Source organism: Ustilago hordei, assembly GCF_900519145.1.
Source record: "Ustilago hordei strain Uho2 genome assembly, contig: UHO2_contig_02, whole genome shotgun sequence".
Lineage (NCBI taxonomy): Eukaryota > Fungi > Basidiomycota > Ustilaginomycetes > Ustilaginales > Ustilaginaceae > Ustilago > Ustilago hordei.
In genome coordinates this window covers 1,836,635-1,854,806 of record NW_024545252.1, presented here as the reverse complement: position 1 = coordinate 1,854,806, position 18,172 = coordinate 1,836,635, and the positions used below count along the sequence as shown (strand labels likewise).

The 18,172-nt window shown below is 48.9% G+C and overlaps 4 protein-coding genes across 4 annotated transcripts; 3 read left to right on the top strand and 1 right to left on the bottom strand.

The window, feature by feature from the left end:
* Positions 1-3,311: 3,311 nt before the first annotated feature.
* On the top strand, positions 3,312-7,845 carry UHO2_01377 (uncharacterized protein; the record flags this gene model as incomplete). The annotated part of the gene is made up of 10 exons (XM_041553844.1): positions 3,312-3,491; positions 3,678-3,695; positions 3,775-3,790; positions 3,915-4,389; positions 4,480-4,713; positions 4,853-5,209; positions 5,300-5,818; positions 6,131-6,229; positions 6,359-7,202; positions 7,420-7,845. 10 exons carry the CDS (start codon positions 3,312-3,314, stop codon positions 7,843-7,845), a joined length of 3,168 nt encoding a protein of 1,055 aa, XP_041409778.1.
* A 2,601-nt stretch (positions 7,846-10,446) lies between these two features.
* On the top strand, positions 10,447-10,908 carry UHO2_01376 (uncharacterized protein; the record flags this gene model as incomplete). The annotated part of the gene is made up of 1 exon (XM_041553843.1): positions 10,447-10,908. One exon carries the CDS (start codon positions 10,447-10,449, stop codon positions 10,906-10,908), a length of 462 nt encoding a protein of 153 aa, XP_041409777.1.
* Positions 10,909-11,720: 812 nt separating this feature from the next.
* Positions 11,721-12,779, top strand: UHO2_01375 (uncharacterized protein; the record flags this gene model as incomplete). Its single annotated transcript, XM_041553842.1, has 3 exons — positions 11,721-11,796; positions 11,917-12,386; positions 12,444-12,779. The coding sequence occupies 3 exons, from the start codon at positions 11,721-11,723 to the stop codon at positions 12,777-12,779; spliced, it is 882 nt and encodes a 293-aa protein (XP_041409776.1).
* Positions 12,780-15,785: 3,006 nt separating this feature from the next.
* Positions 15,786-16,937, bottom strand: UHO2_01374 (uncharacterized protein; the record flags this gene model as incomplete). Its single annotated transcript, XM_041553841.1, has 3 exons — positions 15,786-15,971; positions 16,083-16,305; positions 16,513-16,937. 3 exons carry the CDS (start codon positions 16,935-16,937, stop codon positions 15,786-15,788), a joined length of 834 nt encoding a protein of 277 aa, XP_041409775.1.
* Positions 16,938-18,172: the final 1,235 nt, after the last annotated feature.

Genomic DNA, 18,172 nt, shown 5'->3' with positions numbered 1-18,172 from the left:
CGTCGCGGAAAAGCAAGATTGCAGTCCAGAGACCTGTTGAGCTGTAGGCTTCGGCAGAGCGTGGCAAAGCAAACAAGTGATGCAGATGTGAAGTGTATGCATGTCGGTGATTGGCTCCACGTGGCGCCAACGTCCTGGTGACGGACTCCGACGAGGCAAAAACAGTAGCACGAAAGGCAGCTCAATCAGTGTTGCTAGGCTCGCAACTCGTTTAACTCTCTAGCACTTGGAGCAGACTAGTGGTGCAGATCTGAGCATGTTTTTGTGTATATACAAGTGTCTTTTGATTGCTGCAACCCATACTGTGCAAATCATGCATTGATGCCATATACATCTATCTGCTTGGAAGTCTGTCCATTGGGAAGGGTGAAGACAGAGAGGCAGTCATGCAAGGAAGGGGAGCCACTCAAGCAAAATTTCCGCACCTTTGTTGCATGTACATAGTTCCTGTGCAATATGCTGTGTTGTTCTGTGTTGTTCTGTGTTGTTCTGTGTTGTTCTGTGTTGTTCTGTGTTGTTCTGTGTTGTTCTGTATTCTTGTCTCTTGTGTGACATCAGTGGGCTGTATGATGCAAGTGAAAGGTATCGTCTTCCTATCATTGAACCAAAGGGGGTATCAAAGTTTTTCCGTTTTTAAAAACGCGGGTTTTTTGAAGAGCGCATTTTTCAAAAAACCGCAAAAGCTTACATAAGCTGCGCAAAGGGAAAAAAAACCGCATTTTTAAAAACGCAGGTCAGGAGACAGTATTGTGAAAACATGGAAGGGTTATCTCTCCACATCTTCTCTCCTCTCCTCACTCTTGTCACTCTTTTGCTCACTCCCTCTTCCTTGCACTCTTTCAACATGACCTCCTCCACTGATGATTCTCGTGACATCTCTGCAGAGTTGTTATGCCAGTCCACTACACCTAAAATCTCCACAACTCAGATTGAAAGTGTGCCTGCACTGTCTCAATCTGGTTCTACAAGTGCTTCTGACATCTGTGTCATGGGCCTGGATGCTCAAGAAGCAGGAGGGTCACGGGTTCATATGGAAGGAGCACAGGTATCGAAGATCTAGTTGATACCAGTAGAGAGCATGGTCGTAGTGCAGTCTCCATGGAGACCATGGACTCCTACAGACTCACATGCAAAGGAGGGCCAAGCACAGCCACGAGGAGGACCAAGCTCAAGGAGCAGGCACAGCCACGAAGAGGACCAAGCTCAAGGAGCATGCAGATGGTTACCACTCAGGGGCTCGAGAGACAAGAGCCAAAGGAACTGTCACTGATCAAAGGAGAAGGAGCAGTGTCGAAGGAGTCGACACAGCTCAAGAGGCACAGGGGTGCCAAGCAGGAGAGGCCCCTGAACAGCACTCGATGAAGAAGGTACTCTCTGGAGAGAGAGCAGGAGCAGCATCGCTGGCGATGCTGTGAAGAGGTATATAACCATGCTTTCTCATCATCATAGGTCGAGTGGATCCTCATCCACTCTACTCACCATAACTAGTTATCACTTCAGCATAAGTATATATTAGTTTCAGTCAGCATAGCAGCAATCTATCAAGGTTGCTCCTCATCATAGTGTGTGTGTTGTATCACCACTACCTGATGTCCGAAGGTGCCCATAGCAGGTTAGCAGTCCGGATCAAGATAGAACCAAAGGCAGTAGTCCACTGCGGTCTGGGGATCACTTCAAGCATCAAGTCAACACACTGGACACTTGTGTTGACACCACCAACCTTATCACCAACACCATCAACCTCATTATCATCAACACCCACCAACCTTATCACCAACGTCATCAACCTCATCATCATCAACACTCACACCAGACCTTGGTGTCATCATAGCATTAATATTGATCATGCTGAGCTACCCCTGAACAGAGTGTCCACAGAGGTCAGCTGAAACCTATGATAGTATATACAACAAACGCTACCTGCTGTCACTGCGCAACTTGATAGTCACTGATACCGAGACAATAGCTGTCACACAGTTTGATAGTCACCGAGTATCTCAACAGACCGACCTGGGTTTCAGGCACAAGACCCCTGACATTAGAGTGGATCGTTCAAGCAGCTCCTCATGATCACCATGATGGACCCAGACCTCAACAATAAGCTTGATAGACTACTCACTCTATTGGAAGCACAGCTAGAGCTTACCAGACAGGGTCATTGAGAGGAATGTTTACAACGAGCTCAACTGAGCAGGGAGGAGACAATGGACCTCTCTCACTCAGAAGACCAAGCAGGAGGAGGAGATGAGTCTATGATAGGAGACCCACATACTCCTACTCCAGCTCCATGACCAAGACAATCAGTCTCATTCAACCTGGATGAGCAGGAGGACATCAACTACAAGAAGTATGCTTCACCTACTGGGCCAAGATATGTCAAGACTAAGCTGGACCCCTACAGCAGGACCAGGACAGACCCTTACCCCCTGGACCAAGAGGAGGACTCTAGCATCATGGCAGAGCTTAACTGGTCAAAGCCCATCACCACCCCCTTTCCAAAGTTCAATCCCTGAGACATGGAGATCTTCATTCTAGAAGCTGAAGCATGGTTTAAGTTCAACCAGGTGTATGAGCAGACTAGGATGATCAACCACATGGGTGCTCAACTAGAAGGGACAGCAAGAGAGTGGTGGACCTCCAAGCTCCATATTGATAGAGCTAGAGAAGGAAGGTTGTTCAATGATTGGCACTACTTCACAGAGTGACTGTCAGAGCAGTTCAACCCATGCAATGCTTGGATGGAGGCCTACAACAAGCTGTTGGCTCTCAGGCTCACAAGTGATGCTCCTGGTGCTGCCACACATCATGTAGAGCAGTTCAGAGACTTGGAGGGACAGGTCAACCTAGATGACAACAAGCTAGTGATTGATCTCTTCAGAGGTAGTCTCACTTGTAGCATACAGGAGAAGTTCGAGAGGAATCCACCTGGAAAGAGATGGGAGTGGTACCGAGAGGTTGAGGAGATCGATTGACAGAGGATGCTACTACAGCAGTCCTCAGCTAGACACTCACTCCCAAATGCCATGTCACCTCCACTAAGAACTGGGTCTTGGCCAAATCAAAGTTTGATCCCCATCCATCAACCCACTCAACCTTATCCAGCTCGATCACCAGCACAAGCAACTACACAAGCAACTATACAAAACCTAAACCAACCAACTAACTGACCCCTTCCTCATCATCCCACCCAAACCTCGAAGCAAGGAAGCCCTGCTCCATCAGGTATCAACACCTGTCATGTATGCAAGGGTATCGGCCATTGGGCCAGAGACTGTCCCAGCAGGAGGGTAGACCCTCTTAGCTCTCGACCCATGGGACCAAAGGTTATGGTCACCACAGCAGACCCCTTCGAGGAGGCCACCGACTCAGGAGATGGCCACACAGGCAGAACTGAGACGGGTGACCCCGAGGCCATGGACCTCAGCTCATACCAGCAACCCATGGACCCCGATCATGAGGAGGAGCACGATGATGACGACAATGAGGGAAATGTCAGTGGGGTGATGCACTGATGGCATGCATTGCTCTACAAACCTCCTCGCCATCACTCTGTATATATCAAGATTGTCAAGTATGTTTCTCTACCAGTGGAGGCAAAGCAGTACTGGAGCTCTCTGGAATGGTTCAAGACCATCCTGCTTGGATACTAGCTGATACCGGTGCTGGTTTGTCCATAGTCTCAGATTCTTTCATTAGTAAGTACCAAATACCCACAAAACCCATAAAAACAAGATCGATCCATGGTGTCACTGGGCACCAACTCTCCATCAATAGTTCTGCGAGCATGCAGGTATCTATTGGTTCACACAATCTGGGTGTGGTCAAAGCTTCAGTGGCCGACACTGCTGACTATGACCTCATCCTGGGGTTCACTGAGCTACAGAGGCTCAAACCCACCATACAATGGGATACAGGCCAGCTGGAGTTCAAGACTCAGGAGCAGGACCGACCCCCAAGGAGACCCCCTGAAGCAGCAAGAGCAGGGGACCTAACCATGAGGAGACCAACCCTTCATGGTAACGAGTTTGTCTCAGCAGAGCACATACTACGAGCAGCTCTGGAAGATGGACCCATAGGGTTCATGCTGTTGGAGGAGCCACCATCATCACTACTGGCCTTTGGTTTTGTACCTACAGGCGCAGACAAAGGAGTCGAGATGGAGGTGGAGGTAGACAAGGTGGTGATGGCAGCAGACATACCAAAGCCATACCAACACCTGCGAGATGTGTTTGATGGGGTGGAAGCAGACAAGCTGCCCCATCATACTGAGCATGATCTCCACCTCGAGTTGATAGAAGGAGGTAAACCACCTCAAGGGCCCCTATACCTTAAGGGACCCAAGGAGATGTCCGAGTTGAGGAGGTACTTGGATGAGAACCTCAAGAAGGGGTTCATAAGACCATCGAAGAGCCTGGCATGATCACCAGTGCTCTTCGTACCAAAGAAGGATGGAGGTCTCAGACTCTGTGTGGACTACAGAGGTCTCAACAAGATCACTGTCAAGAACAGGGCACCATTGCCCCTCATTGAGGAGCAGCTGTTCTTACTCAGGAAGGCAAGGATCTATACCAAGCTGGACCTTAGAGCAGCATACAACCTCATCTGGATTGCTAAAGGAGATGAATGGAAGACAGCTTTTGGCACTCAGTTGGGACTCTATGAGTACCTAGTGATGCCCTTTGGCCTAGCCAATGCTCCAGCTCACTTCCATTCGTTCATCAATGACATCTTCTGAGACATCATTGGAGTATATGTAGTGGTATACCTAGATGACTTCCTGATCTTCAGTGACACTGAGGAGGTACATGTGAAGCATGTCACCAAGGTCCTCAACTTGCTTAAGGAGCAACAGGCTCTTTGCTAAGCTGTCGAAGTGTGAGTTCCACACCAAGACAGTCGAGTTCCTGGGGTACATCATCAAGCCAATGGGCATAGAGATGGACCCAGAAAAGGTGCACACTGTCAAGGAGTGGCCAATGCCAGAGTCAATCCATGACATCCAAAGGTTCCTGGGTTTTGCCAACTTCTATCGAAGGTTCATAGCCCACTTTGCTTGCATAGCCAAGCCCTTGACATCACTGGTAAAGCCTATAGAACAGTTCAAGAAGTTCGAGCTACCAGAGGAGGCCCAACAGGCCTTCCACAAGCTCATCCAGGCATTCACATCAGCAGGAGTGCTTCAGCACTTCGACTACCACCTTCCAACAAGGTTGGAGACCAATGCAAGTGACTTTGCTATAGCAGGAGTACTCAAGCAGGAGCATGAAGGATGATGGCATCCAGTGGCCTTCTACTCTAGGAAGATGTCTTCTGCCGAGAAGAACTATGAAATCCATGACAAGGAGCTCCTAGCTGTGGTCGCCTGCCTTACTCAGTGGCGACACATGCTAGCTGGACTACTGAGCCAACTGGTCATCCTCACTGACCATGAAGCCCTCAAGTACTTCAAGTCACAGAGATGCATCACAGGTCAACAGGCTCAATGGGCCATACTACTAGCAGACTTCGACTTCATATTGCAGTATCGACCAGGAGACAAAGGTGGTGAACCCGATGCTCTCACCAGAAGGACAGACATGCAACCAGCTGGTGAAGAGCAGGATCACAATGTGAGGCAACTACTGCCTCCTCGAGTGTTCAGGGAGACAGCAGACCATGACTCGACCCTAGTGGCCCCTATGATCTCGATGGAGTCCATAGCATCAAAAGGTCTCAGAGACCTGGTCAAGATCTTCCAGCCCTTAGACCAAGAGCTACAGGAGATACATAGGAAGAAGCCCTTCGAGGTCAAGGATGACCTATGGTACAGTGGAGGAAGGTTGGTTATCCCCAAAGTGATCATGCCAGGGAGGACCAACAACCGACACTCAAGGAGTGCCAAAGAGGTAGATGGACAGTCTCTCTCTGTAGAGCATCTGCAATTCATGGTGATGACCCAATGCCATGATGGTATTACTGCTGGACATGTAGGAAGAGATGCTACCATCAAGGCAGCTCAATGACATTACTGGTGGCCAAACATGACAGCTTGGATTGCAGACTATGTAGCAAGTTGTCCTGTATGTGCTAGGTACAAAGCTCCTCGTCACTGTCCATATGGTTTGCTACAGCCACTAGCAACACCAGACAGGCCCTGGGGCTCCATATCCCTCAACTTCATCAAAGGACTACCACCATCAAAGAAGTATGACTCCAAGACCTATGACTCTATCTTAGTCATTGTTGACAGGTTAACCAAGTTTGCCATACTAGCTCCAACCCATAAGACAGTCACAGCCAAACAGACTGCAGTGTTGCTATATGGACACATGGTTAGACTCTTCGGATACCTAGATCACATGGTCTCAGACTGAGGCAGGCAGTTCATATCAGGAGCATGGAAGGCATTTGCAGAGCAAATGGGTGTGAAGCACTCACTTAGCATGGCTTACCATCCTCAAACCGATGGTCAGACAGAGAGGGTCAATCAGGTCATAGAGCAATACCTCAGGATGTACTGCAACTATGAGCAGGATGACTGGGCCAACCTGCTGGACACTGCAGCCTTTGTATACAACAACATGGTCCACAACAGCATTGGTGTCTCACCATTCTTTGCATGCTATGGATGGAACCCCAAAGCTCATCCTGACATCCCTCAACAACTAGGAGTCAATGATCCCGGTTGCTTCGAGTACCTCATGGATGGAAAGGAGCATTGCAAGTACCTCCAGGAGCAGATCAGAGAGGCACAATGTAGATCAGTAGACCAGTATAACAGGAAGCACAAGGACATCGAGTTTAAGGTGGGTGATATGGTCTATATCAACCGTCGAAACTGGAAGACATGGAGACCCACACCCAAGTTAGATACCTGGTTTGCAGGACCCTACCCAGTTCAGGAACGGGTAGGATGCCGAGCTTATCAAATCACATTGCCAGCAAACCTTAGGGTGCATGATGTGTTCCATGTCTCCATGCTCGAACCAGCAAGAACAAGTTCTCTTCCTCAACGTGCTGAACAGCCCACCATACCATCACTTCCAGATGAGGACCTTGACTTCGAAGTCAAAGCACTCATTGACAAGCGTTCACACAATGGGACTACAGAGTACAAGGTGTTGTGGAGAGGGTACTCAGAAGAAGCTGCTTCATGGGAACCAGTAGAGAACCTCAACTGTCCCGACCTCATCCAGGAGTATGAGGTGTCGGAGGGGGGACGAGTGAGTAGACAAAGTAGAGAAAGGAAGAGAGAACAGGAGGAGTAGAGAGAGGAAGAGAGAACAGGAGGAGTAGAGAGAGGAAGAGGAAGGAGGATGATGTTGAGAGAAGGAGGAAGGATGATGTTGACGATGTTGTCGAGGAGGAGGAGGAGGAGGAGTCAGCATGAACCAGACCAGAGCATGCCTCGACAGAGCTCGGCTCTTAAGAGGGGGGTAGTGTCATGGGCCTGGATGCTCAAGAAGCAGGAGGGTCATGGGTTCATATGGAAGGAGCACAGGTATCGAAGATCTAGTCGATACCAGTAGAGAGCATGGTCGTAGTGCAGTCTCCATGGAGACCATGGACTTCTATGGACTCACATGCAAAGGAGGACCGAGCCATATGCAAGGAGGGCCAGGCACAGCCATGAGGAGGACCAAGCTCAAGGAGCAGGCACAGCCACGAAGAGGACCAAGCTCAAGGAGCATGCAGATGGTTACCACTCAGGGGCTCGAGAGACAAGAGCCAAAGGAACTGTCACTGATCAAAGGAGAAGGAGCAGTGTTGAAGGAGTCGACACCAGGTCATGAGGAGGAGGAGCAGTGTCGAAGGAGTCAACACAGCTCAAGAGGCACAGGGGTGCCAAGCAGGAGAGGCCCCTGAACAGCACTCGATGAAGAAGGTACTCTCTGGAGAGAGAGCAGGAGCAGCATCGCTGGCGATGCTGTGAAGAGGTATATAACCATGCTTTCTCATCATCATAGGTCGAGTGGATCCTCATCCACTCTACTCACCATAACTAGTTATCACTTCAGCATAAGTATATATTAGTTTCAGTCAGCATAGCAGCAATCTATCAAGGTTGCTCCTCATCATAGTGTGTGTGTTGTATCACCACTACCTGATGTCCGAAGGTGCCCATAGCAGGTTAGCAGTCCGGATCAAGATAGAACCAAAGGCAGTAGTCCACTGTGGTCTGGGAATCACTTCAAGCATCAAGTCAACACACTGGACACTTGTGTTGACACCACCAACCTTATCACCAACACCATCAACCTCATTATCATCAACACCCACCAACCTTATCACCAACGTCATCAACCTCATCATCATCAACACTCACACCAGACCTTGGTGTCATCATAGCATTGATATTGATCGTGCCAAGCTACCCCTGAATGGAGTGTCCACAGAGGTCAGCCGAAACCTATGATAGTATATACAATGAACACCACCTGCTGTCACTGCACAACTTGATAGTCACCGATACTGAGACAATAGCTGTCGCACAGTTTGATAGTCACCGAGTATCTCGACAGACTGACCTGGGTTTCAGGCGCGAGACCCCTGACAATCTGCACTTCCTGTCCAACTCAAGCCTCTAGATCTGCCACAGGCAAGAAGAACTTCACATGGTCAGGTGCCAATGTTCTTCACCTCATCACAATCCTCTACAACAGCAAGTCCTACCAGCATGCTCTGCTGCCATCTCGAGAATCAGCTGAGAGCGATCTGTTGTCATGGGACGGGATGCACAGGAATCAGGAAGATCCTTCAAGTCATATGAAGGGAGCACAGGAATCGAGGAAATGGGCAGATCATAGGACTTGCAATAGAGTCCACCAAAATCTGTAGGAGAAGCAGCTCTAAGGCAGATCTCATCTAGATCAGTACAAGCAATAAGGGTATCATGAATCACACTGGAATCTGCAATAAACTGGATCATACAACATGTCCTGCAGAGATCAATGGCAAAGGTGTTTGTATGATAAAAGGCTAGAAGGGGAGTGTCATGGGCCTGAATGCGCAAGAAGCAGGAAGACCCATTAGTTCATATGAAGGGAGCACAGGAATCAGGGGATCGGGCAGATTGTAGGAGTTGCAGCAGAATTTGCCGAGATCTGCAGTAGAATTGGCTCTATGACAGATCTCAGTGCAATTGGTATGAGCAAGGATGATACCACAGATCCTGCCAAGATCAGTAGTAAGCATGATCATATGGCAGATTCCATGGAGACCAGTGATAAGGATGGTCATATGACAATTCACATGCAAGGAGGACCAAGCTCACATGTGAGGAGGATCAAGCTCTGCCAAGATGGGGACCAAGCTCAGGAACATGCAGCTGGTTACCACTCAGGGGGCTCACAAGATAAAGGTCAGGAGAACCATCGCCAGTTGAAGGAAGAGGAGCTATGTAACAGACACCGGCAAGCAGGTCATAAGGAGGAGGAGCAGTGTCGAAGGAGTCGACACAGCTCAAGAAGGACAGGAGCGACAGCAAGCAGGGCTCAATGAGGAGGAGGCGTCTCATCAGAGACCCCTGTACAGTACTCGGCAAAAAGGGTACTCTCTGGAGAGAGAGCCAGAGCAGTGTCGCTGGCGATGCTGCGAAGAGGTATATAACCATACCTTCTCATCACAAGTGGTCGAGTGGATCCTCATCCACTCTACACACCATAACTAGTATTACTTCAGAAGCATAAGTACTCATTAGTTCAGTCAGCATAGTAGTAATTGATAGATTGCTCCTCCTTGTAGCACATGTGTTGTATCACTGCTCACTGATGTCCAAAGGCAGTTCATAGCAAACCAGTGGTCTGGATAAAGATAGAACTGAAGGCAGTAGTCCACTGTGGTCCGGGGATCACCTCAAGTGATAGTCAACACACTGGACACTTGTGTCGATGCCACCAACCTCATCATCAACAAGATACTCACACCAGACCTTGGTGTCAACACAAGATCACCACCAACATATTGATATTGATTGTGCCAAGCTACCTCTGGATGGAGTGTCCACAGCAGTTAGTCAAAACCTGTAATAGCAATACTACAACTACAGATTCGAGCAGGAAAAGTGATAGAGATGGCTCTATCACATGTTTCACCAAGAATCAAAATACCACTAGTGTTGTTGCATAACTTGACAGAATCGGTAATAGTATCAACACTACTACTGAACTCAGGTTTCAGGTGTGCAACTGCTGACATTAGAGTGGATCGTTCAAGCAGCACCCCATGATCAGCATGATGGACCAAAGCCTCAACAATAAGCTCGAGAGGCTACTCACCCTAATGGAAGCTCAGCTTGAGCTTACCAGGCAGGGTCAATGAGAGGAATGACTTCATTGTGCTCACCTGAGTGGAGAGGAGACAATTGAGCTCTCACACTCAGAAGATCAAGCAGGAGGAGACAAATCCATGATGGGAGATCCACAAACTCCTATGCCAGTTTAGCAACCAAGATGATTGGTCTCATTCATGGACTGGGACAAGCAGACCAATGTCAACTACAAGAAGTATGCTTCACCCACCAGGCCAAGATACGTCAAGCCCAGGGTGGACCCATATGGCAGGCCCAGGATGGATCTTTATGGCCTGGACCAGGAAGAGGATGCTAGCATAATGGGAGAACTCTCTCAATCAAAGCCCATAGCTACACCATTCCCTAAGTTCAACCCCAGGGATGTTGAGATCTTCATCCTTGAAGCCAAAGCATGGTTCAAGTTTAACCAGGTTTATGAGCAGTCAAGGATGATCAACCATATGGGTGCTCAATTAGAAGGGAATGCACATGAATGGTGGATATTGAAGCTTTGCATCAATAGAGCTCAAGAAGGAAGACTATTCAATGATTGGCACTACTTCACAGAGTGTCTCTCAGAGCAGTTCAATCCTTGCAATGCTAGAATGGAGGCCTACAACAAGTTGTTGGCTCTTTGACTCATGAGTGATGCACCTGGTGCTGCCACTCATCACATTGAACAATTCAGGGACCTGGAAGGACAGGTTAACCTAGATGACAATGAATTGGTCATAGACTTGTTCAGAGGCAGTCTCATATGAAGCCTACAGGAGAAGTTTGAGCAGAACCCACCTGTGAAGAGGTGGGAATGGTATCAGGAGGTCGAGGAGATCGATTGGCAAAGGATGCTGCTACAGCAGTCCTCTGCCTGGCACCCAAGTGCCGCTCCATCGTAACCAAACCCCGGAGCCCAACCTACACCACCAGCTCAAGGTTCATTCCCCACTTGACAACCAGCACAAACAACAGCAGGAAACCTGAGTAGACCAACCAATCAGCTGCTGCCCCATCAGCTCGTTCTGGGCCTGAAACAAGGAAGCCCTACAACATCAGGTAACAACACTTGTCATGTGTGCAAAGGCATTGGACATTGGGCCAGAGACTGCCCAAGCAAGAAGGCAGACCCTCTGGGCCCACAACCCTTAGGTCCAAGAGTCATGGTGACCATGGAAGACCCCTTCGAAGAGGGGGCCACTGACTCAGGAGATGGGCATACAGGTAGCATAGAAATGGGCAAACCTGATGACCTGGACTTCAGTCAATATCAATCCCCCATGGACACTGATCATGAGGAACCCCAAGATGATGTCAATGAGGGAAATGACAGTGGGGCAATGCACTGATGGCATGCATGGCCCTACAAACCTCCTCACCATCCCTGTGTATATATCAAGATTGTCAAGTATGCTTCTCTACCAGCAGAGGAAAAGCAGTATTAGAGCTCTCCAGGATGGTCCAAGACCACCCAGCTCATATACTCACCAACACCAGTGCTGGTTTGTCTATAGTTTCAGATTCTTTCATCAGTAAGTACTAAATACCCACAAAACCCACAAAAATAAGATCGATACATGGTGTCACCAGACACCAGCTCATCATCAACAGCACTGCAAGCATACAAGTTGCTATTGGTGAACACAGTCTAGGAGAAGTCAAAGTATTGGTAGCCAATACTGCTGACTACAACCTTATCCTGGGATTCACTGAGCTAAGGAGGCTCAAACCGACCATACAATGGGATATGGGCCAACTAGAGTTCAAGGCCCAAGTACAGGAGCGACCCCTGAGGTGGCCCCCTGAAGCAGCTGTAACTGGGGGTTTACACACAAATTTGGCGAAATCTGTCATAGGAAGCATGCTATTACCGAATTCAGCAAAAAAGGCTGTAACTAGCGAACTAAAACAAGAGCCTGCCATAAGAGACAGCCTATCGCCACGTCCGACCATACATGGGAATGAGTTCGTTTTGGCAGCAAGCCTGATACAGGCAGCTCTCGAAGACAGACCCATTGGGGTCATGCTCTTGGACCTCCCACCATTGTCACTCCTGGCTTTTGGGTTTGTACCCACCAGCACTGACAAGGGTATAGAAATGGAAGTTGAAGTTGACAGGAAGGTATCGGCAGAGGATATACCTGAGCCATATCAACATCTGTGAGATGTGTTTGATGAGGTGGAAGCAGATAAGCTGCCTCACCATACTGAACATGATCTTCATCTTGAGTTGATGGGAGACAGTAAGCTGCCCCAGGGTCCACTGTACCTCAAGGGACCCAAGGAAATGGCCGAACTAAGGAAGTACCTGGATGAGAACCTCGCAAAGGGGTTCATCCACCCCTCAAAGAGCCTGGCAAGACCTCCAGTGCTCTTTGTACCCAAGAAGGATGGAGGCCTCAGGCTATGCATGGACTACTGCAGTTTGAATGAGATCACCCCTCAAGAACTGGGCACCATTGCCCCTCATCGAGGAGCAGCTATTCCTGCTTCAAAAGGCAAAGATCTATACTAAGCTAGATCTGTGAGCAGCTTACAACCTCATCCATATCGCAAAAGGAGATGAATGGAAGACTGCATTCAGCACACAGTTGGGACTCTATGAGTACCTGGTGATGCCCTTTGGCCTGGTGAATGCACCAGCCCACTTCCAATCATTCATCCATCACATCTTCTGAGACATCATCAGAGTGTATGTGGTTGTGTATTTGGATGACTTCCTCATCTTCAGTAACACAGAGGAGGAACATGTACAGCATGTCATGGAAGTCCTCACCCAATTGAGGAGCAATCAACTGTTTGCCAAGCTGTCTAAGTGTGAGTTCCACATTACTACAGTCAAATTCTTGGGGTACATCATCAAGCCAACTGGGATTGAGATGGACCCAGAGAAGGTGCAAACAGTCAAAGAATGGCCAATGCCAGAGTTGATCCATGACATCCAACAGTTCCTCAGCTTCACCAACCTCTACTGGCGATTCATAGCTCACTTCGCTCATATTGCCAAGCTGTTAACATCATTGGTGAAGCCAATGGAATGCTTCAAGAAGTTTGAGTTGCCAGAAGAGGCCCAACAGGCTTTCCACAAGCTCATACAAGCATTCACCTTGGCAGGAGTGCTTTGACACTTCAACTACCACCTTCCAACAAGGTTGGAGACAGATGCAAGTGACTTTGCCATTGCTGGGGTGCTCAAGCAAGAGCACAAAGGACATTGGCACCCAGTAGTGTTCTATTCCTGAAAGATGTCATCGGCTGAGAAGAACTATGAGATCCACAATAAGGAGCTCCTAGCAGTGGTCACCTGTCTTACTCAATGGTGACACATGCTAGCAGGACTACTGAGTCAGTTAGTCATCCTCATGGACCACGAGGCACTCAAGTACTTCAAGTCACAGCATTGCATCATGGGGCAACAAGCTCGATGGGCAGTACTACTTGCAGATTTCGACTTCATATTACAGTATCATCCAGGAGACAAGGGAGGCGAACCCGATGCTCTCACCAGACAAGTTGATATGCAACCAGTCAGTGAGGAGCAGGAGCACAATGTATGGCAATTGCTGCCTCCCTGAGTGTTCAAAAAAGTCGAAAACAAAATCGCTATAGGAAGTGTGTTACAGCAAAATTCAGCAGAAAATGTAGTAGCAAGCATGATACTACCAATTTCAGTGGAATCAGTCCTAATAATGGGCTTAGATGACAATTCTGTATTAGCAGCTCCCATGCTCACTATGGAGTCCATAGCAATGAAAGGACTCAAGGACCTGACCAAGATCTTTCAGCCCTTGGATCTGGAGCTACAGTAGATTCATGTCAAGAAGCCATTTGAGATCAAAGATGGCTTATGGCATAGTGGCAGAAGGTTGGTTATACCAAAGGTAACCATGCCTGGAAGAACCAATGACTGATGGTCATGAAGTGCTCAGGAAGTGGATGGCCAATCCCTCTCTATCAAGCAATTACAATTCATGGTCATGGCTCAATGTCATGACAGCATAACAGCCAGTCATGTGGGTCAAGACACTACCATCAAAGCAGCCCAAAGGCACTATTGGTGGCCCAACATGACAGCTTGGATTGCTGATTATGTTGCAAGCTGCCCTGTATGTGCCAGATACAAAGCTCCTCATCATTGTCCATATGGCTTGCTGCAACCGCTCACCACACCAGACAGGCCATGGGGCTCAATATCATTGGACTTCATTGAGGACCTTCCATTATTGAAGGGTTTTAACTCCATCCTGGTCATTGTCAATAGACTGACCAAGTATGCTGTCTTGGCCCCAACTCATAAGACAGTCACAGTGACCCAAACTGCCATACTACTTTGGAGGTACATGATAAGGCACTTTGGTTATCCAGACCATATGGTCTCTGACTGAGGAAGACAGTTCATTTCAAGGGCATGGAAAGCATTTACTGAGGGCATAGGTGCTAAGCACTCCCTCAGCACAGCTTATCATCCACAGACCGATGGACAAACAGAGAGGGTCAATCAGGTGGTGGAGCAGTACCTGCAAATGTATTGCACTATGAGCAGGATGATTGGGCTGAGCTGCTCAAGACAGCAGTGTTTGTGTATAACAACACAGTCCACAACAGCATTGGAGTCTCACTGTTCTTTGCATGTTATGGATGGAACCCCAAAGCTCATCCTGACATACCTCAGCAGCTGGGAGTCAATGATCCAGATTGCTTTGAGTATCTTGTCAATGAAAAGGAGCATTGCAAGTATCTCCAAGACCAGATTAGGGATGCACAACATTGATCAGTGGAGCAGTACAACTGGAAACACAAAGACATTGAGTTCAAGGTTGGCAACATGGTTTACATCAATCACCAAAACTGGAAGACAAGGAAATCCACACCAAAACTTGACACCAGGTTTGCAGGACTGTACCCAGTTCAAGAGAGGGTGGGGTGATGAGCATATTGGATCACATTGCCAGCCAATCTCAGAGTTCACAATGTGTTTCATGTGTCAATGCTCAAACCAGCAAAAATGAGCTCACTCTCTCAACAGTCAGAACAGCCAAGCATACCATCCCTACCAGATGAGGACCTCAATTTTGAAGTTGAGGCACTCATTGACAAATGCTCACACAACAGGACAATGGAATATAAAGTCCTTTGGAGAGGGTACCCAGAGGAAGCTGCCTCTTGGGAACCAGTGTCGAACCTCAACTGCCCTGACCTCATCCAGGAGTATGAGGCATTGGCAGGGGGACGAGACTAGCAAGCACAAGGAAAAGGCAGAAGCGGTAAGAAAGGGGTTGGAACAGATTTGAGTGAAATCTGTGAGAGTAGCAGCGCTATTACAGATTTCGCGGAAATCAGTAGTTGAAGTAGTGGTATGACATTTTTTTACAGCAAGTATAGGGGAAGGCAGTCTTTCTCACTCACACGAGAAACCAAGAATGTAGTAACCAATGAGATGAGGTCAGGGGTGATCACACAAGGGTCAGGGCACAGGCTCAAGGTGATCATGGGAAACAATGGTTGAATTGCAGCTATGTCACTACATGTCGACATAGCCAGAAGGGACAGAAGGAGCAGCAAGAGTGGCACGAGTCCACTGCTCCTTGACTGTGGGCTCCACCCATGAGTCAATGGGGTCCAGAGGACCACCAGACTCTGCCACAGACTCATGAGGCTGGCACTCAGAGTATAACCTATCATGGTGCTCAACATAGACCTGGAGTGCCTGCAGAAGTGAACTTACCAGCTCTTGATGGCATAGGTGCCACACCACTCACATTGCAGTCACCCAGTCCTGGGTCATGACTGGGTCAATGATTCATTCCTGGGAACAAACAAGACCAGGCCCATCACCATTGGTCATGGTCAGGTGAGCTTGCTCAGCCTGATGTGAACCCTGTGGCTGCATATTGGGAGTCCCGTCTCCAGGGTACTCCATGCCCAGATAAGCTGGAATCATATGCTTGCAATGACCCAAGCCAGCTAGGTAGCAGTGGGTACAGGTGCAAGGAATCCTGTTGCATTCACCAAATGGGTTGGTGAAGGCTGAAGCAAAACAACTGAGAAAGTAAAAGAAGAGTCAGTATCAGGAAAGTTCAGGAGGAGTGTGAGGAAGATGTACTTATGGTGTACCCAGGTGGAAGCACTGGTGGCATTGCCAACTGGGCCAGGGCATGCAACCCTCAGTGAGGCACAGCATGACCAAGCAATGAAGGTGACACTTGGGCAGGGATCCAGCAGGCACATCCCAGTCCAATGGAAAGTACCTGTCAGTGATCTGAGCCATGAACTCAGCAACAAAGAACCTCTCAGACCATCTGGCGATTTCTCCATTTGTCAGAAGGTGTTGGTCAGGAGGAGGAAGGGGAGGAGTTCGATGCTCTACCCAGCGAGGAGGAGGGGTCAAAGGCTGGACCTCCAGCTGGTAGACAGGTGTGCCCAGACAATGGGCATCCAAGACAGAGTCGATGACCTCATCAGCTGTAGGAGGAGGAGTGGGAGAATGAGCCAGCTCTGCCTCCCACACTGCTTGACACTCTGGAGTTGACATTTCCAGTGTGGGACATCTGGCATCCACCTCATACAAGTCGATTGGGGGGGAAGCTGGAGAATAGTCACTCCCCATGGGTGCAGGAGGAGGGACCAGGAAAGGGGAAGGAGGGGGACTAGGGATGACCACATCATCATCCATCCCCAAGAAAAGCGGCTCCAACAACAAACGAGGAGCCACAGGGGAGGCCAGGGGATTAGCCACACAAGCTGACACTGGTGAGGCAGGAGGCTCGATTGCAGGAGCTGAGACCTCACGAGGACGAAGTCAGGCAACGATCCGACAACGTCTGGGAGGAGGGGGAGGAGCGTGTCATGGGCCTGAATGCTCAAGAAGCAGGAGGGTCACTGGTTCATATGGAAGGAGCACAGGTATCGGAGATCTAGTCGATACCAGTGGTGAGCATGGTCGTAGTGCAGTCTCCATGGAGACCATGGACTCCTACGGACTCACATGCAAAGGAGGACCGGGCCCATATGTGAGGAGGGCCAGGCACAGCCACAAGGAGGACTGAGCTCAAGGAAGCATACAGATGGTTACCACTCAGGGGCTTGAGAGATAGGAGTCAGAGGAGCTGTCACTGGTCAAAGGAGAAGGAGCAGTGTATAGGAAACCGGCAAGCAGGTCCTGAGGAGGAGGAGCAGTGTCGAAGGAGTCGACACCAGGTCCTGAGGAGGAGGAGCAGTGTTGAAGGAGTCGACACCACTCAGGAGGCACAGGGGTGCCAAGCAAGCAGGATAGCAAGGAGGAGGAGCAGTGTTGAAGGAGTTGACACAGCTCAAGAGGCACAGGGGTGCCAAGCAAGCAGGATAGCTCAAGGAGGACAGGAGTGGTGCTAGAGGGGCCCCCTGTACAGTACTCGATGAAGAAGGTACTCTCTGGAGAGAGAGCAGGGGCAGCGTTGCTGGCGATGCTGTGAAGAGGTATATAACCATACCTCCTCATCATCAAAGGTCAAGTGGATCCTCATCCACTCTACTCACCATATAACTAGTTATCACTTCCGCACAAGTATACATTAGTTCCAGTCAGCATAGCAGCAATCTATCAAGGTTGCCTCTCATTGTAGTGTGTGTGTTGTATCACCACTACCTGACATCCGAAGGCAGCCCATAGCAGGTCAGTGGTCCAGATATAGATAGAACCAAAGGCAGTAGTCCACTGTGGTCCGGGGATCACTTCAAGCATTAGTCAGCACACTGGACACTCGTGTTGATGCCACCAAATTACCACCAATGCCACCAGCTTTATCACCACCACCACCACCTTCACCATCACCTTCATATCAATACTGATCGTGCCAAGCCACCTCTGAATGGAGTGTCCACAGCAGTTAGTCGAGACCTGCAGTAATGAACAAACACCCATATCTATGC